The following is a 25088-nucleotide window of genomic DNA, read 5'->3' on the forward strand; positions in this document are numbered from 1 at the left end:
TGGCTTGACGCAGGGGGCACCCATGGCAGGGGGCAGGGTGGCTCCCCAGGGTGTGGGGGGGGGGTGTCTATGCCCCATGCTGATGGGCTGAGCACCCTCAGTCCCCCGCCGTCCCCCCAGAGGAGGCCAGGCCTTGGTTTATTAAATATTTAATTGTCGACATGCTGCAGTGGGGCAGGGTCCCAGCGAGAAAGGCACCCACGGGGCCCGTGAGGAGTAATTAAGACGCCCCCCACATCCCCACATCCCACAGGCAGTGCTGCCCCAGGGAGCTCCCACCCCTCCCCCCATGCCCACCCTTCCCAGGGCACCCCAAAAAGGGGCTGGGGGCGGGGAGAAGGAGAGCCAGGAGCTGCAGGGGAGCAGAGACCCCCCACAGCTCTCCCCCGGCAGAGAGCCAGGCGGGAAACAAGCCACTCGGTGTGCAGCACAGACCCCCCCGCTCACTGCAGGGGGGAGATCTTCAGGGGAATCATTATCCGTGACTCCATGTTGCGGATCAGCGGGACTGGAAAAGGAAGCAAGAGAGAGGTGAGGGTGGAGGGTCCCCAGCAAGGGTTGGGGGTCCCCAATGAGTGCGGGGGGGTCCTGATCACCTGTGTAGTACACATTCTCGTCCCAGCCCCTCTTCCTCCAGGCCGCATTCCTCGTCTCCTCTCGGGACTGCAGGTCCTTGTAGGCTGCAGGGAGGGGACAGGGCTGGCACCTGGGGCCACCTCATACCTCGCTCCCACGCTGGGGGTACCCAGAGGGGCGACACAGAGCCCACATACCCCAGAGGTGATGCACGACATACAGCTCCCCGATCTGGGAGAAGAACCCGCCGACTGCCTCCTGGTTCTCCTGCCGGTACTTAATGGCCCGAGCCCTGGCACAGGGCAGGAGAAACACGGGGTGGGGGTTGTCTGAGGGCCCCCCCTGCTCTGGGGGGACCTTTTCCCACCTTGGCTCCCTCTGTGCTGGGAAAGCAGTCGCCTACCAGTTGTTGCCCCATTCAATCATGGTCCCAGGCTGGAAACAGAGAAGGAAAAAGAAAACTCCAGAGTGAGCAGCCAGATCCTGCCCACTCCCCCCCATTTGGGGTCTCCTCACCAAGAAGGGAGGAATCTGGGGGGGCTGCCCCCCAAAACACCAAGCCCCAAGGCACAGTCCAGCCTGAAGCTGCTCACCTTCAACTTGTAGGTCCTCAGCTCGTAGATGTTGGGTCCCTGGCGGGGTAGGGGCTCATTCCAGAAGCTGAACTCCAGGAGCAGCTGGTTCCTGCGGGACAGCAGCATCCGACTCCTCTCCTTGCGGAATTCGAGGTACTCCTGGGGAACAGCCACAGCTGGGGATTTTGGGGTGCAGGGAGGCAAAACCCAGGCTGGGGTAGGCTGGGGCAAGGGGCAGAGGTCAGGGGGCTTCCCTCAAATCCTGGGGGTACCTTGTTCTGCTTCAGCTTGTTCATGCATTCAGTGAGGGCTGGGTACCCGCCCAAGAAGCGCCAGAGGTGCACTGGAAGGAGAGTGTGGGGCTAAGGAGAGGGGAGGCAGCACCCCAAAAGCCCTCCCAGCAGCTTCTACCCTCACCTGCCTGGTCCTGCTCACCATACCACGTGTTCCAGTTGCCCACCAAGTCACAGGGGTAGTCGGCATCTGAGTGGAGCTTGGGCAGCACCTCTTCCCTGTGGGGCAGTGCAGGGGGTGGCTGGGGGGCCAGGCAGACACCCCAGAACCCTTCTGAAACCCCCGTTTGCCCTCCCTGACCCAACACGAGGGGACGGGTTGTGGAAGAGTCCACCCTGACAGGACCTGGAGCAGTCCCTGGGAGGGGGAGGATGTGCCCATTTCACAGGGAGGCAAACTGAGACAAGGAACAGTGGTACAGCCCCCCCTGGGGTCTCAGAGAGCTCTGCACGAGCCCTCCCACCCCCTCACTCCAAAAGGGCATCCCAACATCCCACTGGCACACCAGGAAGCCACCCCCACACCCCCCCAACACGCTGCAGGGCTCACGTCAGGCTGTTGTAGGCATCCAGGTACTCAGGCTTCACATTGTGAACTGCAGGGAGAGTAAAGGGCAGTGCTGCCAGGGTGGGGGCTGATGCCCTGGGAGGGGAGCAAGGCCCATGGGGGAGCAGCCAGGGGGTCCCCACGGGTTGCGGGGGGGGGAGCAGCTGGGCCCCCTGCAGAGCCACTCACACTGGATCTTGTAGAGGCTGCTGGTCTCCTTCTTGGAGAGGAGGTTGGAGTGGGCATCCTTGCGGGGGTCCACCTTGTGCACGAAGAGGGAGCGGAACCAGCTGCGCTCAGCCTCCCCCGAGTACCCCCTGTGAGAAGGCGGGGTCAGTGGGGGGACACACATCCCTGACACCCCCTCATCCCAGGGATGCCCGCAGCTGGGCTGGGAATGGCTGGCCAGAGCTGGGAACCAAGGACCATGCTCTGAACCTGCTCCAGCTCCCAGGGGGCACCCTCCATCTTCGGGGGCTCAGCTGGGTTTCACCAAGTCCCTCCCAGGGCCAGGGGCTACAGCACTGCCACCCAGGTTTGGGGGGGGGGGGGGGGGGGGGGGGGAACAGAGGCCGCAGCTCCCCCCACCCCAGCTCTGGGGCTGCAGCCCCCCCCAGGTAGCCTCCCCAGCCCAAGGAGCCTCCTCCAGCCCTAAAGGATACCCCCAAGAAGACCCCCCAGCACTAAGAGAGCCCCCAAATGATCCCCAGAGCCCCAAGGGAACCCCCACAGCCCCAAAAGAATCCCCAAAGGAGCGCCCCAGCACCAAGGGAGTCCCCAAAGCAGCCCCCCCCAGCCCCAAGGCACCCCCAAACGATCCCCCCGCCCCAAGGGATCCCCGGGCCGACGCTGACCCCCCGGGGGGTCCCAGGACCCTTCCACGCAATCCGCCCCACCCAGGCAGGGTCCGCGGGATGGGGAGGGCGGCGGGGCGGGGCCGGGCCGGGGTGCCGGTGGAGCCGCTCACCGGGCCGGGCCGGTGCCCCAGGACCCGCCGCACCGCCGCAGCAGCCCCAGGACCGCACTCCGGCCCACCCGCGCCGCCGCCGCCGCCATCTTCCCGCCCGGGGCGGTGCCGGAGGGGGCAGGGGTACGCGAACCACGCCCCCTGGCGGGGCGCCCCGCCCCTCACTCAGGACCGGGCCGGGAGAAAGGCGATTCTGATTGGCAGGCCACACCTTCTCGCTCTGAGCCACGCCCGCTCGCCCCGCCCACCTGCAGAGCGAGGCCTCGTTGGCTGCGGGTGGGGAGGTGGTGCCCGGGGTGGGCGGGGCGCATCATAGCCCTCCCATGCCAGCAGCCAATCAGAACAGCCAGAGGGAGAGCACAGTGTCTGATTGGCCGCGATGCTCCCACAACAGCATCCTCCCCCTGCCGGCCAGAAGGGGCACCTCCTGGTTGGTCCCTGCTCCGGGGGGCGGAGCTACGGCCCCCCCAGTAACCCTGAACTAGTCCCAGTCCCCACCCCAGTTACCCCGCGCTGGTCAGTTCCCCTCCCAGTAACCACACACTGATCCCAGTTCCCCTCCCAGTAACCCTGCGCTGGTCCTAGTCTCCATGCCATCATCCCAGTGCCCAGCCCTGTTCCATTATCACCATGATGGTTCTGCTCCCAGTCCATCCCACTATCCAGTACAGTCCCAGTCCCAATCCCAGTCCAATTGTCATGCACTGTTCCCAGATTGTTACCTGCAGCGAGGCAGATTCTGTCTGTTAACATGCTTTGCTGACGAGATGCCAGGCTGTTCACATATACCGCAATTTTAGTAAGTTTTCCACTGTCCTTAAGCAAGTCGTTTTAACCCATACAGTAAGCCCAATACATAATGAGACAGAAATCGGTAGAGCAAGATACATGAGATCAGGGAAAGGGGGAGCCTGTTTGGTGTCCCAGCAGTTGTGGCAAGGTCAAAGCTGAGAGGGAATTCTACCAAGTTACTCCCGTTCTCCGATTTTATAGCTGGTGTGAAGCCCCCAGGCCCCACATATCATAGACTTACAGAATGGTTTGGGTTGGAGCAGACCTGTAGAGCTCATCTAGTCCAAACTCCCTGCAGTGAGCAGGGACATCTTCATCTAGATCAGGTTGCTCAGAGCCCCGTCCAACCTGACCTTGAATGTCTCTAGGGGTGGGGTCTCCACTACCTCTCTGGGCAACCTGAGCCAGTGTTTCACCACCTCACTGTAAAAAACTTTCTTCCTTAAATCCAGTCGAAATCTACCCTCCTTTAGTTTAAAACCATCACCCCTTGTCCTGTCACAACAGGCCTTGCTAAAGAGATTGTCCCCATCCTTCCTATAGCCCCCCTTTAAGTACTGAAAGGCCACAATAAGGTATTGATACTGGGGGTTGCCCCGAGGCAGGTGCAGGACCCTGCCCTTGGCCTTGTTGAACCTCGTGAGGTTCTCACAGGCCCACCTCTCCAGCCTGTCCAGCTTCCTCTGGATGACATCCCATCCCTCAGGCATGTGAACTGCACCACTCAGCCTGGTGTCATCTGCAAATGTGCTGAGGGCGCACTGGATCCCACTGCCTATGTCATTGATGACGATATCAATCAGTCCTAGTATATCTTCGTACCCAGCGTCTTAATTGCCACAGCACACCCTGCTACAACTGTTGGAGATGAACAGGGGCTGTTTGGGTAGGTAAATGAGAGGTGAGGAAGGAGGAAGGCCTCGTGGTTCAGCAAAAATGTTCACGCTTCTATAATTTAAAGGAGCCACACAACTAAACCCTCAACAATGAGTTGTGCTTGTGATTAGTGTTCAGCTGTGAGTGGGTGACAGCTTCTTGATTTGGTTTAAATACTTCCCCCAGCGTGTTCTGTTAGAAACTGTCTAGGCTCTTGACATAGAATGTCCTCAGTTGGAAGGGACCCATGTCGTGATTTAGCCCCAGGCAGCAACCAAGCCGCACGCAGCCACTCGCTCGCTCCCCCCCTGTGGGATGGGGGAGAGAATCAGAAGAGTAAAAGTGAGGAAACTTATGGGTTGAGATAAAGACAGTTTAACAGGTAAAGCAAAAGCTTCACTACTTCCCATTGGCAGGCAGGTGTTCAGCCAGCTCCAGGAAAGCAGGGCTCCATCACACATAACAGTTACTTGGGAAGACAAACTCCATAACTATGAACGTCCCCCCCTTCCTCCTTCCCTCAGCTTTATATACTGAGCATGATGTCATACGGTGTGGGACATCCCTTTGGTCAGATGGGGTCATTTGTCCTGGCCGTATCCTGTCCCAGCTCCTTGTGCACCCGGCAGAGCACGGGGAGCTGAAAAAGTCCTTGACCAGTGTAAGTGCTACGTAATAACAACTAAAACATCTCTGCATTATCGCCACTGTTTCCAGCACAAACCCAAAACCTAGCCCCATACTAGCTACTATGAAGAAAATTATCTCTACCCCAGCTGAAATTAGGACAACCCACAAGGCTCACCGAGTCCAACACCTGTCCCTGCACAGGACAAACCCAAATTCACACCGTCTCTCTGAGGGCCTTGACCAAGTGCTTCTTGAGTATTGCCACGCTTGGTGCCGTGATGCCTCCCTCGGGAGCCTGTTCCAGGGCTCCACCACCCTCTGGGGGAAGGACCTTTTCCTAAAACCCAGCCTAACCCTCCCCAGGCACATCCCCAGGCCGCTCCCTCGGGTCCTGGCATTGGTCACCAGAGAGCAGAGACCAGCCCTGCCCCTCCTCCTCCCCTCGGGAGGGAGCTGCAGAGCGCCACGAGGGCTGCCCTTGGCCTCCTCTGCTCCAGCCGAACAAGTCAGGGGACTTCAGCCGCTCCTCGTACGGTTTCCCCTCTAGACCCTTCACCAATTTCGTGGCCCTCCTCTGGACCCTCTCCAGTAGCTTTATATCTTTAATGTCCTGCGGCGCCCAACACTGCACCCAGGACTGGAGGCGAGGCCGCCCCAGCACGGAGCAGAGCGGGACAACCCCCTCCCTCGCCCCGCTGCGATGCAGGGCTCGGTGCCCCCCAGGGCACGGCTGGCCCCCTTGGCTGCCAGGGCACACTGGTGGCTCATGTTCAACTTGCCATCGACCAGAGCCCCCAGGTCCCTCTCCGGGGAGCTGCTCCCCAGCCTCTCATTCCCCAGTCTGAATGTACAGCCAGGGCCGCCGTGCCCCAGGGGCAAAATCCAGCAGTTGCCTTTGTTGAACTCCATACGGCTGGGGATTGCCCAGCTCTCCAGCCTGTCCAGATCCCTCTGCAGGGCCTCGCTGCCCTCAAGAGTGTCAACAGCTCCTCCCAATTTTGTGTCATCAGCAAACTTACTTAGTAATCCTTCAAGTCCTGCACCCAAGTAATTTACGAAGAGGTTGAAGAGTACCAGCCCCAACATGGATCCCAGCAGAACCCCACTAGGGACTGGCCGCCAGCCAATGTAACCCCATTTACTATGACCCTAAGGCATAATTTTAGACCTAATTCTCTGGCAGCTGATAAGCCACGTAGGGAGTGGCAGAAGCACGTTACCGGAGCCTGCAGAGCTGGGGCTGTGGGCTAAGCAAGGGGCGATCACCAAGCCTTCACCCGGTTCCGCCCCTCACCTTGGCCTCATCGTGGCGTCCCCTCTTCAGCAGGCCACTGACATTAGTCCGGTCCCAGGGCTGGGACCCCACACCAGTCCCAGTCCCCCGGGGCACCCACGGGTCACGGACACGTCACGGATAACGGCCCCCCGGCCCCAACCCCTCACGCGTGGGGTTCCCGGTGCGCCCCCCACCGCTCCTCCCACGCATGCGCGTCACGGCGCGGGGGTGCCGTCCGCTCCGCCCGCCGCCAGGGGGGGCCATCGCCCCGCCCCACGCCTCTCCAGCCCGCCGCCGCGCCGGGTGGGGTGTGTGTCCCCGCCTCGCCCCGCCTCCTTCCCTCGAGCGGTGTCCGCTTTGCCCAACCACCGCCGCTCCCGCTCCCTCCCCTCCACAACAGGGCCTCCCCGTTGGCTGCGGCACGGCGTGACCGGCGCGGTGAGGGCGGGAGCAGGCTGGCGCGGGACCAATGGCGGTGCGGCGGGGGCGGGCGCAGCGCGGCGGGGCCTGGGCCCTCCCCGCCGCCATGGCGCTGCCGCCGCGCTGAGCCGCCCCCCCCTTGCCATGGCCGGGGCCATCGCCTCCCGCATGAGCTTCAGCTCGCTGAAGAGAAAGCAGCCCAAGACCTTCACGGTGCGCATCGCCACCATGGACGCCGAGATGGAGTTCAGCTGTGAGGTGACGGCCGGGGAGGCGGCGGCGGGGGGGCCGGGCCTACGCCGCCCGTGGGCTCCTCCCCACCCATGGGGGCCGGGCCTGCACCGTGGGGGCTCCTCTGCCACCCGTGGGGGCCGGGCCTACGCCGCCCGTGGGCTCCTCCCCACCCCGTGCGGGGTCGGGCCTGCCCCGTGGGGGCTCCCCGCCACCCGTGGGGGCCCCTCTGCCGTTTGTGGGGGCCCGGGCTTGTACCGGGGGGGCTTCTCCGTGCCACCCGTGGGGGCCGGGCCTGTACCACCCGTGAGGGCTGCCCAGCCACCCGTGGGGGGCACAGTGCGGGTGAGCGGCCCTCGGGGGGGCCGCAGGGGTGGGAGGGCAGGGCTATGCAATTCAGTCGTTTTCCTCCTTGTAATCCCGCTTCGCCCGGGTTATAATTCTGCTTTATTTTCCTTATAATTCTGCTTTCTTTCCCCGCCACAGCCAAGGCTGCCCACTGCCTAGCAGCCACCATGAGGAGGCCAGGGCTTCTGGTGTCCCAGGCTCGGACCCCGCGGGGGTTCAGCTCCGCGCCCTCAGCAGATGCAGAGAGCGGCGTTCCCATGCTTCCGTGCCCTCTTAGCCCGGACCGAGGGTGAGGGCCGTTTGGGAACGGCCAGATGTTCCCAGCACACAAACATGGGAAACCTCCTCTACCCAGTGTAACTTTCTTATTTAATAGTTTGCATTTCATTAGCCTGATCCCAATCTTGATGGAATTCCAGAGCTTGTGAGCCAACGGGTGTTTGTCGTCATAAATTTTCTTGCTCATGAAATCCGCTGTCTGCTCTGAGGAACTTTCTGCCTTTCCCAGGGATTAAGGATTTATTTCAGACAGCAGTCGTGTGAGCTTCCCGCCGTTGCGCTGCCAGGAGAGTTTAAGTGTCCTGGCTCCGTTCTTGCATGTTTTTCCGAGGCTGCCAGTAATAATCTATGATGAAAAGTAAAGAATTCTTTTTTTTTTAATGGTGCGGCCGCTTGTCCTTTCACGTTGGGATTAGGGAATTTGTGCCATGAAGAAGTGCCGCTCTTGGGTGAGACTTGAACGGGCAACTTGTGCATCTTCAGGGGACTTTTTGGGGAGTTTCCTGCCAAAAAATGCCTGACGCTGCAGATAGAATTCTCCTCCCTGCGCTTCCAGGAAGGCCAGAGCTTGCAAGCTGTGTGTATGGTCCTGCTCCAGGGTCTCTGGTGCCTTGTCAGAGCTGTACGGTGCTGGGGAAGCTCCTTGGCTTGCTGACTCTGCAGAAATGCACTGAGGCTGACACTGCCGGGATCACGCATGCCCTGCGGCCTCTGGTTGCTGTGGCTGGTGCGAGGGAGGGGACAGGAGGGTGGTCCAGGGGAGGGCTTGGCTCGCTCCTGGCTGCAGTGGCCCACAGTGAGACCTGGTGCTGGGAGCAGAGCTTTCGGCTGCCCTGCCTGGAATTGGAGGGGTGGGAGGGTCGGTGATCTGGGGAGGACTGCACTCCTTCCTGAAGGGACCCAGAGGGGCTGAAGGCATGTGGTGGCGAGGTGGGAGAGGAGCAAGCAGCACTCTGCTTGTCTGAGTATCTGTGTGTGCATTGATGCAGTGGGCTTCCTCAGGCAGGAAAGAGGACTGCTGACCTGAGCAGGAGGGCAGAGGGCAGAACCCCTGCTGTGCCAACACTCTTTGGAGATTTAGTGGAAGGAGACGCCATGGGAGTCTTCCTGCCATGCTGTCTTGAGATGTGTTTTCACGGGCTGTGAATGCTGACAGGGACAGAGAGCCAGTGGCTTGCTGGAGGTCTTGTCAGTAGCCTGCTCCTGGGGGCACTCCTCTCCTTGCCAAGCCAGGGCTGGGGAGCCATGGCTGCGCCTCCTGGGCCCACCGAGGGAGCGAGCAGGGGGTTCCGCAGTTCTGCTGCAAGGCCAGTCCCAGGCTTGTACCTCTGGTTAGGTTTTGTCATGGACCTGGTGTGCTGGAGCCTGCTCCACGCCTAGGGATTCAAACCCCTCAGTAAATAGCAGCCGAGCAGGCAGAGGGAGGAGCACAGGAATGTTTTGCTGCCTAATCCATGCTGACACCTTGGCTTCACCTCAGGTTGCCCATCCTAACGTCCTTGCTGGGCAGACTGGCTTGCTGAGCAGCCGTCCCAGGGAGCGTGGTTTGCTTGAGCCTTGGGAGCTGTGAGGTGGGTGCTCAGAGTGGGGTGGGGCAGTGGGAGATGTCTGCATTCTCTGCGTGTCGGGGCTGCAGGTCCCTGGGGAGGAGACGCTGTTGCCCAGGCAGAGCAGGATGATTTGTCATCCCACTGTGCCTCCTTGTCATGCCCTCGGTCCCATCTGCTTCCAGAAGCCCCCATCCTCCCTCTGCCCCATTGCAGATCACCACTGCTCCTCTCTGTGCCCTGCCTCTGGTCTCCCAGCCTTGCTCCGAGCATCTCCATATTGCTTTCTCCCCTGTTTTCCTTTGCCAGAAGCTGGATGCCTAACCAGTGAGCAGTCCAGGGGGTGCGTGGCCACCCTGGGGAGGCCAATGCTACCTGTGCTGGTCTTCAGCATAGCTTAGCTGGTGGCTTCCTGGACTGAAATCGATTGCGCTGCTGGTAAAGACATCTGACTGATCAGTGCTTTGCTGGGGTGACTCTTCCGTGTGGGATTAATATAACTGATGTTTTGTCTTTAAACTTTATTTCAGAGCTCTCGTCCAGAGCTCTCGAGGTGTGCTCTGCGTTGTTATGAGTTAGACTTCCCAGCCCTGCCGCACAGGGCAGAGGTGACGTCCTCACCTCAGGGCAGTGACAGCGGAGGCTCAGGGCCTTGAGGGTGGCTGGAAGCAGCGGAGGCCGTGGGACGTGAGGCCCAGCAGTGACGGGCCAGGCAGTGCGGCGAGCTGCCGGGGCTGGTGAGGTCACCCTTGGCTCTCGAGGAGAGTGTGCGGAGTGGCTGTGATCGGAATCCGTAACCTGCTCTGGTTTGACAGCTGGCTCCCAGGGCTGGACCGACAGTCACTTGGTGCAAGCCGTGGAGCTCCGGTCCTGTCCCAGCTGCCCCTCTCTTCTTCTGGCCCCACCAGCACCACCATAGCTGCAGAGGAGCCACCTTGGTTTTCTGTGGTAGTTTTTCAATCTGCCCTGTAGAAATTCCCAGTTGTGCATTTTAAAAGATTAAACCTGCTTTGCATCTGTTTGCTCTGCAAATGTCATCCCTAAATTGAGCCTAAATCAAGAATAATTAATAGAAATGAAATTGTAATCTTTCTAACACAGCAATGAAGCTTAATAATCACAGTTGGGCTTTCTCTTTAAAGATTTCTGGTTTGTTTCGGGAAGTCTCGAAGGCACAAAGAGAGTGTCTTCATTTTTGGGCCTGGTACCTGATAAATTGGTGGTATCTTGAGGAAGGATAGGTGTTTGCATAGCTCTCAAAATCCCACTGCCAAACCCATTCCTAGCTGCCCCACCTTCCTGAGAACACCCTCAAATAGCCCACATGGTCCCTTAGCTTTCCATGCTCGGAGAGGAGCACAAGAGGAACCTTGTTGAAAGGCATTTCGCGTTGATGTTCTCCTGTGATTAACGCCACGGTAGGCGGCATGCGGCTTGAGCCCCGATTTGGGCAGCAACTTTGGGCGGCAGTGGTGTAAAGCAGAGCTCGCCAGGGTGTGGGACTTGCTCTTGTGGCTCGGTATCTGTTCAGAGCGCAGCGCCCAGAGCCTGCTGTGCCTGATGGTTTCCTCTGCCGGTGCCACCCCGATGGCGCACGATGGTGACCATGGCCGTGAACCAAATGAAAGCAGTCGATGTGGCAAAGGAAGGGTGCTTTTGGTGGTGTCTCTGTAGATGAGGTGGTCGGTTATCTGGTATCGCTAGTGTCACATCTGAAAACCCTGCGGTATATTTGAGTCCCCATCCCCCGAGGCATTGTTCACCCTGTCCCTCCAGCGGGATGGCAGGGGTGTAGCGTGGCTGGTGCAGGCTTGGTCTCTCACACTCCCATGTGCAGCTTTTTCCCTCCGAGAACCAGGTTCCCTGGTTGACAGGAGAACCCATCGGCCTTCCTTTTGCTCTTGTGCATGTCTTTGCCCTGTTGTCCTTCCTGCATCGGTCAGTTGGGTCAGCGGCTCTCGAGCTCCAGAGCCACAGCACCTTTCCTGAAGGATGGGCTTTGTTCTTTAGCCCTTTCCCTTGTGCCTGTGCTCTTGGGCCTGAAACTCCTGCAGGCATGGTCACTCCACCGTGGTGCAGCAAGCTGCCCAGCTGCTTCCCCACCTTAATCCTTTGACAGCCACAGCTTCTGCCAGTTGTAAGTTAAAAATGAATGGAAAAGCTTTACAGCCAACCTGGAGAAACAGCTTAAGTGTTCAAGCAGCAGGACGAGGCAAGCTTGGGCTGATGTATTTGCTGGTGTAAACACGTGTCCTGTTACTGCTTTGGTGCTTAAGCGGTTCCCCTCTCCAGAGAATAATCTTGGTTGGAAGGGATTTTTTTAGGCCAGTGCCCTGCTTGGTGCAGGGTCAGTTGGATGAGGGTGCTTGTAAAGCTTTTCTGTTTGCTTGTAAATAGGCGAGACCCTATTTCAGCAGCGTTACTCTTTTTGTTAACAGACACAGGGAATTATGTAGCTGAGCTGCAAGAGCTCATCGTCCGAAATGGGAGCAAGTGAAGATTTGGCAGCAAAAATCTGGGGCCAAATAAGTTTTTGAGTAAGAGCTGGCACAGTAAATCAGGGCTGAGGTTTGAGCTTGGTCCAGTTGCTGCATCAAAATAAAAAGGCAAGAGAAGGAAACCAGGGAGCGGGGTGCCCCCCGCTTCCTTCTCCTTTGCCAAATGCTCAGAGTGAGTTTTATAAAGATCCTTCCACCTGCAGTTAAACATTTAGCAGCAGCACGGTGAGGCTAGTAGGGGCAGTGACCTCTCTCGATGCTGCGAAGCTTCTGCAAGCAGGCAGAAAGTTACCTGGAAAAGACAAATCTGTGGGCAGCAACAGCTATTTTTATTTCTCACAGCTTTTAATCTCCCTTATCTATGAAAAGGTCTTCAGTAAATTGTTGGGCTGCGAGCTGTCAATGTTCTGGTTCCTTAGTCTGTCCCAATCCTGCGTCGGCTCTCTGCGAGCACTCAGCAGCCTCTGCTGTTTGGCTCCTACTTGCCTCTCTTTAAATATGAGACGAGGCAGGTGAGGGCTGTTTCTTCACTTCTTGTCTTGAGGGGTTTATGCCAAAAAAAGTCAGAAATTGTGCTGATTCACAACAGTGTCATTTGGGAGTTACTTTTTCAGAGGTGTCTTGCTTGCTGTGGTCTGGTCCTGCACTCCCTTAAGCTGTGCATGTGTCACCTGAGAGGTATTATGAACGCAGATGCTTTCTGGCTTCTCTCTGCCTGCACCCTGTGTCTGAAACACTCTCTGGATCCCCCATGTCCTGCTCCAGCCTCTTCCAAACTGGTTATGAAACTCCGTGTTATCCAGTTGCCTCCAAAGATGGTTCAAAACCGCTCACTGTTAGCCCTCAGTCTCTGTGGCTAATCCAGAGGAGGTGTGTTGCTGCAAAGGGGAAGGAGGGAAGGTGTTTCGGACAGGAAATCTTTCTCTTTTGGTGCACACGCTCCAGTTTTGATACTATTTAATACCTCCTTTTTTTCTTCATACAGGCCATGGCTTTCAAGTAGGTGGTTTTTGAAATTAAAAGCACTTGAACAGGGAAGCAGCCCTAGAAGCAATCCACTTAAAGCTGGGAGGCAGCACTCTGTTAGAGGATCAAACAGCCCTTAAGATTGGAAGAGGTGTTTGGCAGCACGGGTGGTTTAGCCTCGCTTCCTTCAAAGGTAAACTTGCTGTTGCTGGAGCAAGGCTGACCCTCCCTTATGGCTGACCACACCGGCTCCTAAAGCCTGGCTTGGCTTTCCCTGGGGTAAGCTGTTTGTTTTCAGAGCATGCTAGTGTGCAGGTCAGGCTTGTGCTGAAACACCCAGTGACAGCCAGCAGTCAGCTCCTGCACAGGGGTAAGGTTCAGCTTCTCCCTCCGTGCATCCTTGGCACAGGAAGCCACAGGTCCCTGCAGGAACAAGACCCTTCTCTCGGTCTCTTGGAGCTTCTTCCCCTGCATCAAGCTGCTACCTGACCCTTTAACTCTTAAAAGGTGCAGTCCCAGCATACGGGTGAGGTGAGACTTTGGGACATCATCAGCTGGTGTCTCCTCCGCCTCTCCCACTGCCTTCGGAGTCAGCTGGCTGGAGCCGCAGCAGCTTGTTCTCCCCTGTACCCTGCTCTGTCCTGGGCAGGTGCCACAAAACATGTTCGGCTGTGCCATCTGCATTGTTACACCTGGGCAAGTTTTTGGCCTCCTCGGTGGTTAACAGAAATAGATTTTAATTAAAAGCTCATTATCGGGTTGTCATGTAGCATTAGTAAATAAAAATAGCTTTTACAGCCCTGACTCTCAGCTCAGTAAGTGGCAACCAAAAGTATTCAGCATCACTTTATTTAAAAAAAATAAAAAAGAAAGAATATTGCGTATTTGATTCCCCATTTGCTCCAAATGGGCTTTAAATTCAAATAAATGTTTGTCTGTCGTGCTCCTGTTATCATCCAAGTCCAGAAGGAGAAATAAATGTAGTCTGCAGTCTCAAAGTTATCTCCATGTCAGCTGTAAAGTGTTGTTCGTGGTTTGTCCGGGCATCTCCTGGTGGGATGAGGGACAGAGAGCACCTGCCCATTTGTTGTTTCCCATGTCACTGGTGGAGGGATGCTCTACCTGGCCCTCACCTTTCTGCCACCTCCCTCCCTGTTTCGGTGCAGAGATGTCGCATCCTCTTATGAAAGCCTGCTTGTAAAAGGAAAGAACGTTGCGTGGTGGGAGCTGAGCATTGCTTCTGGGGCTCGGTCCGCCTCTCTGCATCATGTCGTCACAACAGGGGCTCTCATCTCTGGCACAGAACTGACAGTTAATAGATGACCTGCTAAGGTGAAAAGCCATTTTCTGCGTTATTTTAAATAGTTTAAAAATGTCCTTTTTTTTTTTTCTTTACCTTTTCCATATAGTAAATTCCATTTGACATCGTTGGAAGAAAAGCATCAGCCCATGCAGTGGGTTTTGGGAATCGCTTTCCTCCGTAGACCCCCTGCTCAGCCTCCTCTGTGCAGGACGGCTGCACCCTCCTGCGCCCTGTTTTTGGAGGTGCTTGGCTCCCCTCCTCGTCACCCTGTGACGAGGGGACCTTCTAACCCTCCCACTCATTTCTGCAGCTGGTTTATCGACTCGTTAGCTACAGAGCGGTTGTGGAACTTGACACAAAGGTTGTACACCAACATGAATTGTCCAGTTGCCTGCGAGTTGGAAATGGCTCTTGATGCAGGTTAATAAATAATGCAAACCCTGTTAATAGATGCCAAATGTGATGTCTCTGCTGGAGAAAAAGATGATGCCAATAATCTGTACTGGAATTGCTCTATCCTAGCCACCGGCTGCTGAGTTTTAAGTGTTTAGTGCTGTTTACTTAAAACGCTCTGCTGATAAATTGTGAGCGCTCTGTGCGTAGTCAAGAACATAAATCCCAGCTCTGCAGAATAACAGCCTTGTGGCGCTTACCCTGCTAATAAAGCAGTTCGTCCACATATTCCTTCAACAACTTGCTGAATATGTCTAACAGCTGGTCTTGCCATCGTGCTAATGGGAGAAGGCAAAGCTGCAAATGCAAGACGTGATGCCTGCAGCTGAGCGAGGGTACTGAAGGGACACGGTCGCATCCGGCTCCGTTCCGTTGGTCGGGTTAAGGTTACTGTGATGATGTAGCTTTTGATTGGGAGAGTGAGCGTTATTATAGCATTGTGCCAGCCGCTCTGCCATATGGCTAGGAGGGGATTTTTCTCCTCTAAGCCTCTTTGTTTTGTTTCCAGGAGCTCTTAATGGTTTGCAAAATCGACTTTGTGCTTCAGGTGTTGCTTGAGTGCAGAGCAGGAGAACGGTCTGTCCATCCTGGCTCTCCCCAGGCTCTTCCCAGCCTGGGGCAGCAGCCCTCTGTCTCCCTGTGCCTGGAGGGGGTCTTTTTTTGTGTGTGTTTTGTGGCAAGGAAATGTGCCATTCAACGACAGGAGGCCTATCAAGTAAGGGTAAGGAGGGCTGAGGTCCTGAGCGTCTGCAAAACAGTCAGAGTTCAGCTGTCAAAAGATGCTGCTTGAATGCAGATCATTATTTTAAGTACCGAGGTGTGGAGTGAAATCCCGTATGTTGAAATAAACGTGGCTGCTGTTCCATTTATATATTTAACAAAGGTAATTCAGCACAGTCAGGGAGGGTGTCTGTGCAATGTTATGGTTGGAGACTTCAGCACCGTTCAGCCAGGAACATTAAAGATATATTTCTGCCATAACATCTGCGTGCAATGACAGAGCGGTGGTGTAAAACCTGGTGGCAATCACATAAAATACCCCTGCACCAAATTAAAATCATGAGGGGAAACACACAAAGTTCTTGCTTTAATGCTCGCTGCTGGCCATGGAAACGAGCTGCTGGCTTGCTTTTAGCGAGGAGGCCTTTGGGTCGCGCCAACTGGTGCGGTGCGGCGAGCGCAGTTTGGGGGGGAGCCGTGGCCGGTGGAAATCCAGGCTTGGGGGCGACTCTGTGGGGTTGCTCTGGCATTGTTCAAAACACTAATCTGGCAGGATGTGGAGCGATGTCTAGGTAGCAGGTGCTTGCCAGGAGCCTGTCCTGGGAAGGGTTTGGTGCAGGGCTGCGTGTGTGCAGGTGCCGATTGCTCCTCTGAAGCAACGGGCTGAAACGTGGTCTTTACATAAAGGAAGAAAAGCCAATAATGGTTTATGCAAAGCAGGTTAATTCTGGTTAAGAAATAGCCCTTTGATGGCAGCCTCTTTTTATGTCCCTACAGAAAGGGGACAAAACAGCTGTTTAAGTGTGTCTCGCTCCGCTTTGTCTGAACCCTCAAATTAACCTCCCTCTTAAAACAATAGTCAGGAAAAGATTTTCTGCAATCTGAGCCATCCTTTGCTGAGCTGGAGCTCATCCTGGGGACTGGAGGCTAGCTAAATGGGTGAAATTAGGGCTGTATAATTACAACACTGCAAAACTTGCTCGTCCTGGTGCTTTTGACCTCGAGGTGTTGACAGCACTTGATATGAATTGCAGAGAAGCCATGGCGAGCTGTCCCAGGGTGGTGGTTTTTGGAGGGTAGCATCAGCTTTGTGCTATGCTGGGGCTGTCAGCGTGCGGCTGTGCACCCTGGGAGGGGGAGAAAACAGCGAAATACTCATTTAATCCAAGCCGGCAGAAAGGCAAGCAGCTTGTCCTCAACGGCTTTGCCCACAAGGCGGCAGTGGGCGACAGAGGGAGCGGCACGGCGCCCGCACCGGCAGTCCCTGCCCAGCCTGAGCATTAATATTGATGCTGTCCAGGTGGCACTAGATTGAGTCGTAGAGCAGAGATCCTTTTGCCCCAGGGCTTGAGAGTAATGGCCATATGTCTTGATCCAGCAATTGCTTCCACCGTGCAGATGGGAGACCAAAGTGGCTTTGGCATATTAGATTCATCTGGTTTATGTCCCTCTTCACCTTTCTGCCTCCCAACGCCTTCTGTTTTTAGGAGTAAACTTCAGTAACAACATAGATGCACCTGCAAGATTGCTCAAAGGACACGGTCTTTGAGCAGGACCAATTTTCTCTGCTCCTGAGCTGCTGAAAAATTTTAATTTTCAGCAGAAGATGCGGTTTAACTCCATCAAAACATGCTCCGAGAGAACCACTGACTTCAGTGGTAATGTTTTTTCTTTTCCCTGAGCTCTTTTACCTGCTCAGGGCTGGTAGCTCTGGACAAACGAGCGTCATACACAGACCGTTTCACTTGCAATTTTCAGGAGCACATTATGCCTTTCTCTGTGAAACCCTGTCGCTGACGCTGGAGTTTGGGCAGGGCTTCCTGGGGCTGTAGGTGCAGACATTAAAGTCACTGAGGGGCAGTTTGGAGTGGATTTTGTTTCTTGCTGCAAACAGGCTGCTTGTAGCAGTGCATGGCTCAACAGGAACCTCAACGGACCCTCCAGACCCTCAGTGGCATGTTAGTGGATTGCCAGAGGAAGAAACGGGCGGGGCTTTATTTACAGTGCTGTTTGCAGGGGTGGGAAAAATGATGTCTCTGTTTCCTCATGAGGAGGGGGTTGGTGACCGGCCAGTGACGTCCGGTGAAGTATATGAAGTATGCTTCATTAGGATGTTCCCTTATGCCTTCTCCAGATGTCTTCTCCACACTCGCAAAGGTGTTGTGAGGTGAAAAAAGGATGGATTTGATTAAATGGAGAAGTTAAGACATCCATTTTTGTAACTGCTTCCTGTTTGCTTTCCTGCAGGTGAAGTGGAAGGGGAAGGACCTGTTTGATCTGGTATGCAGAACACTAGGACTCCGAGAAACCTGGTTCTTCGGGCTCCAATATACCATCAAGGATACGGTGGCTTGGCTCAAAATGGACAAGAAGGTTGGAAGCAAATCTCCCTTGAGAGGGTCATGAGAGATGGCGAAGGAGAATGAACTTTGTTCCTCTTTCTTTGGTCACCCAAGGTTGTGTTACATGTGCTGCCAAAGTGGACTGGGTGAAGCGTATTTAAATCTCATCCCCATGGCATCTGTAAGTCAAATGGGGAAGAGTTGGCAGAGATACCCCTCCCCAGCTCCTTCTGAGCTGGGAAGTCCCAGGCTGGGCACACTGGATCCCCTCAAGGCGTTCTGGGGACAGCCATGCTGGGATGCTGAACCTCAGGGTGACTGTAACGTAAATGAAACACAGATTCTTTCTTCTGAGCCCCGGAAAGACAAAACCTTTAGAGGAAAAGTGAAGTTGCATCTTGGCTTCTTTTGGTGTTTAGATGTATAAAGAGCTAGGGGGAAGGAAAGCCAGAGGACAGCAAAGAGGATGGAGATAAGGGAGGAAAGGCTTCCCAAATATGTGAGCCTCCAAGTTGCTGAGGCAGTGGTTGGATGAGGAGAAGCGATGGATGTGGTTCTGTTTGCATCCAAAGGGTGTTACGCTAAAACCCAAGGGCTGTCGAGGCTGTGAGGGAGGTCTGGGTGTCTTGTGTGTCATGCCAAGGTTTTAAACTAACACGAATACAAACTGGGTGGTGACAGCGCAACAGAAAGGTAGCGAGGAACAACACTGAAGCATGGGAGGAGGCAGTGCAGGGAAAGGACAAGAAGTCGGATGGCGGCACAGCAGGGTACGGCATCGCTCTGCGAGGTTCGGAAAGGCAACATGCACACAGCAGATCAGGATCAACCTTTGCTGGCTCATTTTGCATGCTGTTTGTCTCTCCCTTGTTTGTTTTCTTGCATCCTTAGAAGTGTCAGAAATGTTTTTTGTCTTTTTCCAGCTGTGGTTTCTGAACTACTTAGGTTGGTTCGTCTGTTCTAGATGTCTAAAGTGCCTGACAAAAGCTGTGCTGATCTGAGCGGAAGGGAATTGTGCCTTGACTCTGAGAGACGGGGCACTGAAGAAGCTGGGAGGAGTAGCTGAGAATGGCTTTTGTATCACACAGGTTCTGGATCATGATGTTCCAACAGAGGAACCCGTCACCTTTCACTTCCTGGCCAAATTTTATCCGGAGAATGCAGAGGAGGAGCTGGTCCAGGAAATCACACAGCACTTGTTCTTCCTGCAGGTAGGAACCTTGTCAGTACTCTGTTTTCCAAGCTGGGGGAGAAGGAGCCGGGATGAGCAGAAGTGCGAGAAGGTTCCAGGGTCAGAAAGTTGCTCAGCAGAGTGTGGATCCTCATCATTAAGTTCACACTTCTCCGAGGGGAGCTGTCTTCAGCAACAGAAACTTCTTAAAATAGGTCAAAGATGGTTTGTCTGGGTGAAGTGGTCACAGATGCCCAGACTTGCAGACCTCATAAACTGGCTGTCAGGAATGATTAGGTGATTTGTAGTGTTAGTGTGTGGTAGCTATGGAAAATGAATCTGTCAGATGTGGGCCTGGGTGACATGAGGCAGAGTCCGCCTCTCTGCAGGGTGTGGAGATCAGTCGTGCTGAGGGGTGGCAATTGCCTTTGTAGGGAAGCAGGGGAATTTCATCCTCGAGAACAGAGGGTGGGCTCCCTGCCCCATGTTCAGGCTGTCCAGTGAAGTTCACCTCTTCGCAAAACAGCCTTTTTTGGAGCAAAAGAAAATCCCAGAAGCTCAGCTCCATCAGACTGATGGCAAAAGCAGAGTAGAAGGGGAAACCTAATGGTCCCACCTGCCCCAGTAACTCATGCCCTTACCTTAAGCAATTGGAAACCATGGCAAACACTTATTCAGGCTTTTTTCTTTATTTAAAGTATGCTGCAAAACATTGTCTCCTGAGAAATGGGCTCGGCCGATGTTGCAGCAGTGCTGCATGGCTGGGAGTGGGGCTGGCCTGTGTGGCAGGGGTTCTGTCACAGGAGCCCTCCTTCAGACAAGATCAATTTTTCTGAAACTATTTCTTATGAAGGGCTGTGCCATCTACAATTACAGGCTGCGGAGTGGCCATAGTCGGAGCCCCAGGTACTCACTGGGATGTTTTAGCTGCTCTGTGACTGTTAATTTAAAGTTTCTAAAACAAATTAATTTATAGATACGAAAAAGACACTCATTCTTACAGTTGTTACCTCGAAGTAGAGGCAACCTGGATTTGGATGCCCTTGGAAATACCAGTGTAGACTTTGGTGTGCCCTGCCCTTTCAGATGGGCATGAGTGAGCTCACCGGCTCCTTGGTGCTCCTCACGCTTCCAGAGTTCATCCTTGTTCTTCAAAGGACTTCTAGATGCAGACTGTTGCTGTTCATCTCCAAGGTCTGTCTTGTGCACTAGTGTCTCCTTAGGGCTGTTTTTAAACATCCCATTTGCTGTGGGCTTTATCCTTGATGAGGAAAAGTGCTGCTGGCATCTTTGAAAAGGAAAATCAGAGAGGAAAAGCAGTTAAAGCTGCAGTTTATGAATGCAGACCATGACTTTTCTGCTAGGATTTCTGATGATGAGAGGAGCCTGGGCTCCTGGAACACCTATGGGAAGCGAGAGCACACGTAATCTGGCAAACTCTCCTGTTTTTATCTTAAGGCAGGAGAATATCCTCTGTGATTATGTTGTACCCAACTGCAAGGACTCAAAGCATGTTATAAATTCAAATTGATGTTACTGCATCTCTGTGACAATCCATTTAAGTCTCCCAGGAAATGGTACGCTTTTTTTTCCTGTCTTTATTCAGGAAAATTAAGTGGGCAAAACTAAAAAATATCAAACATGACAGGTTTAATTTTTTAATGCACAGAAGCCAGGAAATGTAAAGCCACGGCTTACTCTGGGAGCTGCACGTTGGCTCTCCTGGGAGTATGCGTGGGGCTTTGCCTGCTGCTAAAAGCAGTGCCACGGAGGTGTCCTGCAGCTCTCCTTGCTATCGGTGGGATTGGAGGGAATTAACCTTGAGCACAGGTGAGCGCTGGCTCATGATGCAGCCTGAATAGCCCAGACCAAAACCTTTGTGTGCTCAGAGCCTCGGCTGCAAACTTCTTTTTTAGTTTAGTGTTGTGTATGGACGTTCTATCAATCCATAGCTGATGCCTTAAGAGGATTTATCTCCGTGTCCACATGCAAGACGTTTTTTCCCCACCCTTGCCTTTAGCAATGGGATATGGCTTCTGTCATTTTCCACATACAAATTTAGCTCTTCTCACAAACCTGTCTAAAAAGGTGGCCTGTGAAAGCCTGAGCCCATCCCTTCCAAGCCATCAGAGACTTCCTGGGCCTGAATTGTAATTAGTGTTAGGAAAATTGTTAACTGTGTGGTTGACAGCTGGAGTTAAACCAAACTGCAACCACCTGCTACGACAGTCCTGCTCTGCACTGCTCCCCTGAGTGTGTGCTGTGTGTCCTTTGCTGCTGTGCAGGTGAAGAAGCAGATTTTGGATGAGAAGATCTACTGTCCTCCTGAAGCTTCCGTCCTGCTGGCCTCTTATGCTGTCCAAGCCAAGGTAAGCACAGGGGGATTTTCCAGGGGCCTGCTGATGCTGGCGGTGGGCCAGTAGGCGAGGTGCTTTGTGCCCACTTCCTGAGGAAGGGAAGGGCAGGGAAAGTTGTTAAAACGTGGGAAGTGAGGGGGCTGCACTAGCACTGTTACCCTCTCTGTGCAGCTGGTTCTGGCTGCCTTAGGACATTGGTTTGTGCTTTCTCTTTCCAGTACTCTTTAGCCAGTGCTTAGCTTATGGGCCGCAGCGCCTGCGCAGGTGTGGCTTACCACTGGGGCAGGTGAATTCCCCAAGTCCATGATTTTTTGGATCTCCTCCCTGCTCTTGCCCTTGTAGCTAGAGGCAAATCAGCCGTGGGACTCACAGCATCTCTGCGTTCCCAGAATACTTGTCACTGTCATAACTACTTTATTTTGAGTGCTACAGCTCGCCATGCAAATGTTACTATAGTGTTAAAGGGCTCTTCCTGACTTCTCACTTTATCTTGGTTTGGATCTCAGGTGTCTGGCCTCACTAGACAGAGGAAGAGGTCAGCAGTCACTAACTTCCCCATGTTTCCTGGGTGAATTCTGCTCTGCACCCAGAGTCAGTGTGTTTTGCTGAGGATTTATTTAAGAGAACACTCTTTACCAGTCTGGAGTTTGCAGCCTTGGACGGCTTGCAGCAACCTGCAGCAGGGGGACTCCTGGGAGCAGCCCAAGGTTGAGAAGTGGGGACACTCTTACAGGAGGGGAAGTAATTTCTCCCTGTATATGCACAGCACATGCAGCTGCTCAGTTAACAAGTCTTCTAGCTAATCTCCAGTTTATGTGTGTGAAGATGGTGTCTTCGGAAGGGGAGTGACTGGAGTCTGGTCGCAGCCCGGCTGTAGCCTCATGGTTGTAGTCAGTTCTGACTCTCCGGATGCGATTTAGGCAGGTGTTTGGGCTCGCAGGACCACAGCAAGTGGCTGTGCCCTGGGTCCGGCCTGTTTGCCTGTCCCAGGGAATCACAACTGTCAAGCAGTTCAGGAGAAGCAGGGAAGCTCTCTGGTCTGTGAGACCACTGTAGCCGACAGGGCAGGAGAGGGGATTTGGCTCTGTTGCCTGCAGAGGGGGCCTGATCCAGGCTGTCTGGAACTGGAGGCCAGTCCTCAGTGTTTCAGTATGGCTTTTTCCAGGTTGCCATAAAATCTTCCTTGTAATCCTTTAGTTCGTGCCCGGTTTGTCCGAATACAGCCCTGGGTGACGTGCCGCAGTGCTCTTTGATGATGAATGTTTGCATTTACTAGAAAAAGATGTTTTCTCCTCATAGTCAGAATATTGATGAAACTGTACTTTAGTCGAGAGACTCCAGCCAGGGAAAGACGAGTTGCTTTTAGAAATGTTTCTATTTGTGTGGAACAGTCATCACTCTTATTAGAGTGCATGAGTAAACACTTACTCGGCTTTTTCCCCGCTGACCTGCTGAGCTGAGGATGTGGAGGGGATGACTTTTCCTGTTGCCAGAATGAATAAACCATTGGGTAAATATTGAGCGCTGTTAACTCTCGGCCCTGACAGCTTCTGCCCTTGCAATCAGGAGCAGGCTGTGATTTGGAGCAGGGCTGCGGTGCGCCCCCTTTCTCCTCGCGTGGCTCGGCTGCTGACCTTGTGCTCAGTAGCTCGCTGGACGTGCTCGTCGCTCAGCTGTCTGGAGGAGGTCAGCTGGGCTCAGAGCCATTCTCCCGACCTTGCGTGTCTTGATTCTGCACAGAGATTGTGAGAGGGTGAAAAAGGGAAGCCTTTTCAGATCTTTGCTAGCATGTTTTAGATGTTGCAGGTCATCTCCTTCCTTCCTATTTGACAAATAGGATAACGACATCCTTTCTGGACAAGCAAGCAGCCACTGAGCACAGTGATTTCACTAATAACATGCTGATTTGCACGATTAGGGGCATAATAGCCTGACATAGCGGGGTATTTGCAGCCATTTGATTGACAGACAGGTCGGTTTGTAGTGTTGTTGCACACCTACCTGCAATAACAAAGTAAGCACGTGGGTCATAAAAATAAAAGCTTATTTATTTCTATATCATTTGGGGAATTACTGTGTGTTTTCCCCTCTAGCCCTGCGTTCAAACTACCCATGCCGCTTGCAGATGTTGGAGGCAGTTCAGGTTTTAAATAGCTGGGATATATGTGGAATCTACGGAAGAACACATCCTGGCAGACAATGGTAATGTCCAGGAAGTTCTTCCGTTTCTTGCCCCTTAAATGCAGATCACTGCCATGCTGCAGCCCTCTCAGCTCTTCAAATCTTGCAGCACTGGCAAAGGGCCCTTATTTTTGTGTTTTTTCCCCAAACAAACAATACTTGGTGTTCATAGTTTGAAGCTGAACGTGCCTGTGTTTATCCAGGACGATGTAAGCCAGGTGTATGAGCAAGGTAAAGGCAGCTTCCATGTGTAACCATGAATATTAATTGTAGTTCAATTAACAGGAGCTGAAGTAATGATTTAACCGAGAAGGTCTTAAAAAGTATGTTTCCCGAATCATTTGAGCCAGTGTACACTGTGATACTTAAGCCATTTTTTGATTTTTGATTTGTGAATAGTTAATGTTCTCATCCAGACCCTCTCTCGGTGCAAATGTTCCTTTGGGACATGGCAATATTTTTCACCATGTGAAATACACATAATCCATACTCAGTCTTGGACCTCCGTGGTAGATCACAACAAAAATAATTGTGTTAATCATATTTGCTATTATTTTCATCACCTGAAATGATATATTTTCTGCCTCTCCAAGGTTATTGGAGTTGTTTCGTTTGCCAGCGCCATGTCTTTATCACTGTTGCCTTTTGATGTGGGTTCAAGGGAGGAGTACCTGCAACGCGCTGCTTTCTGAGGAGCTCTGAGCATCTGTAGACCTTGGAAGACAGACAGTTGCCACTGCTCAGCACCCTCCTGAATGAAATCTGTGGCAGTTGTTTTCTATTAATTGAAGTCTGAGTCAATGGGGATTCTTGCATGCTTCCTTTGCATCTGCATTGGCTCCAAATCAATATCTGTGTCTTTAATCCCTCCTTATCATCTATGAAACGTTGCTTGCTGGGCTGCAGAGAGGATTTGTGTGTAGACTTTTGATGCTGAGCTCTGGTTTTACTGTACAAGGTGATGGTTCTGTCTTTAAAAGGAGGCTGATACGGAAAGCTTCCTGACTTACTACATGACCGCCAGGTGTGTCTTGGTCTTGGTCTTAAAAATTGTCACTGTTTTGTACTTTTGGAGCTGAGGCCCTTTGGAAGAGCGGGGAGGGAAGGGCTGTCTTCCTTGCAAAATCAGCGGATCGAGCAAAGGTTGCCGTGTCTTGTGTAATTGGGTAATGTCACTGCAGAAGTCCTGTTTGCCAGGTGAATGGAAATCGCAGCATTCTGTGTACGTGCCTCACATTGTCCTCTTCTCTTGAACTTGCAAAGTTTGAGGTTATAACTGAGGTTATTTGAGGTGCCATTTTCCAGTGGCTTCCTGCCCTCATAACCTGTGCAGGAGGTAAATCCATTTTTGCACACACTGCAGGGACGCTCGGCTTTTCAGTCTGTTAATAAGCAGTTTTATTTCTCAGTTACTTTATATGCAGCTCAAAAGGATGTAAATCTAAACAAATACTAGTAATTACTGGATGCACTCAACAAATCTGAATTGGATTCTGCGACCCAGACCCTCAGGCAGAAAAGCCATCACCTGCCTGAGAGGACTCAGTCAAGCTCCTGTCATTTTTTGTTATGTTTGCTTGTTAGGGCGGTAAGCAGCAGCAGAGAAACCACCATCTGCCTCGGATGGATTACTGGTATCAGCCAGTCTTTGGGGACGGTCTTTGTCCATATCTTGATTCCCTGTCCCACTAATGGTGGGAGGGCAAGGACCTCTCAGCTATAGAGTGAGTCTTCCCTTGT

The 25088-nt window shown here is 53.6% G+C and overlaps 2 protein-coding genes across 8 annotated transcripts in view; one reads left to right on the forward strand and one right to left on the reverse strand.

Annotated features, from left to right (window-relative positions):
* Positions 1–133: 133 nt before the first annotated feature.
* Positions 134–3095, reverse strand: NIPSNAP1 (nipsnap homolog 1). Its single transcript, XM_064465881.1, has 10 exons — positions 2959–3095; positions 2181–2308; positions 1995–2040; positions 1569–1663; positions 1424–1494; positions 1170–1310; positions 980–1011; positions 774–868; positions 597–680; positions 134–508 (listed from the first exon to the last, which is right to left on the reverse strand). The coding sequence occupies exons 1-10, from the start codon at positions 3045–3047 to the stop codon at positions 444–446; spliced, it is 846 nt and encodes a 281-aa protein (XP_064321951.1). The 5' UTR covers positions 3048–3095; the 3' UTR covers positions 134–443.
* A 3921-nt stretch (positions 3096–7016) lies between these two features.
* The window catches only part of NF2 (NF2, moesin-ezrin-radixin like (MERLIN) tumor suppressor), a 47557-nt gene continuing 29485 nt past the window's right edge, over positions 7017–25088 (forward strand). For 6 of the 7 annotated variants that reach the window (XR_010375357.1, XR_010375358.1, XM_064466732.1 and 3 more), the window contains exons 1-4: positions 7018–7210; positions 17545–17670; positions 18728–18850; positions 21096–21179. Coding sequence is in view for 5 of the 7 variants with exons in the window: in XM_064466732.1 (XP_064322802.1) it covers positions 7097–7210; positions 17545–17670; positions 18728–18850; positions 21096–21179 (447 nt within the window). In the remaining 2 variants the exon portion in view is untranslated. Of the gene's footprint in view, positions 7211–17544; positions 17671–18727; positions 18851–21095; positions 21180–25088 lie in introns of all 7 variants that reach the window. The other variant, XM_064466733.1, reaches the window with a different exon arrangement.

This window comes from Phalacrocorax carbo, chromosome 15, assembly GCF_963921805.1.
Source record: "Phalacrocorax carbo chromosome 15, bPhaCar2.1, whole genome shotgun sequence".
Classification (NCBI taxonomy): domain Eukaryota; kingdom Metazoa; phylum Chordata; class Aves; order Suliformes; family Phalacrocoracidae; genus Phalacrocorax; species Phalacrocorax carbo.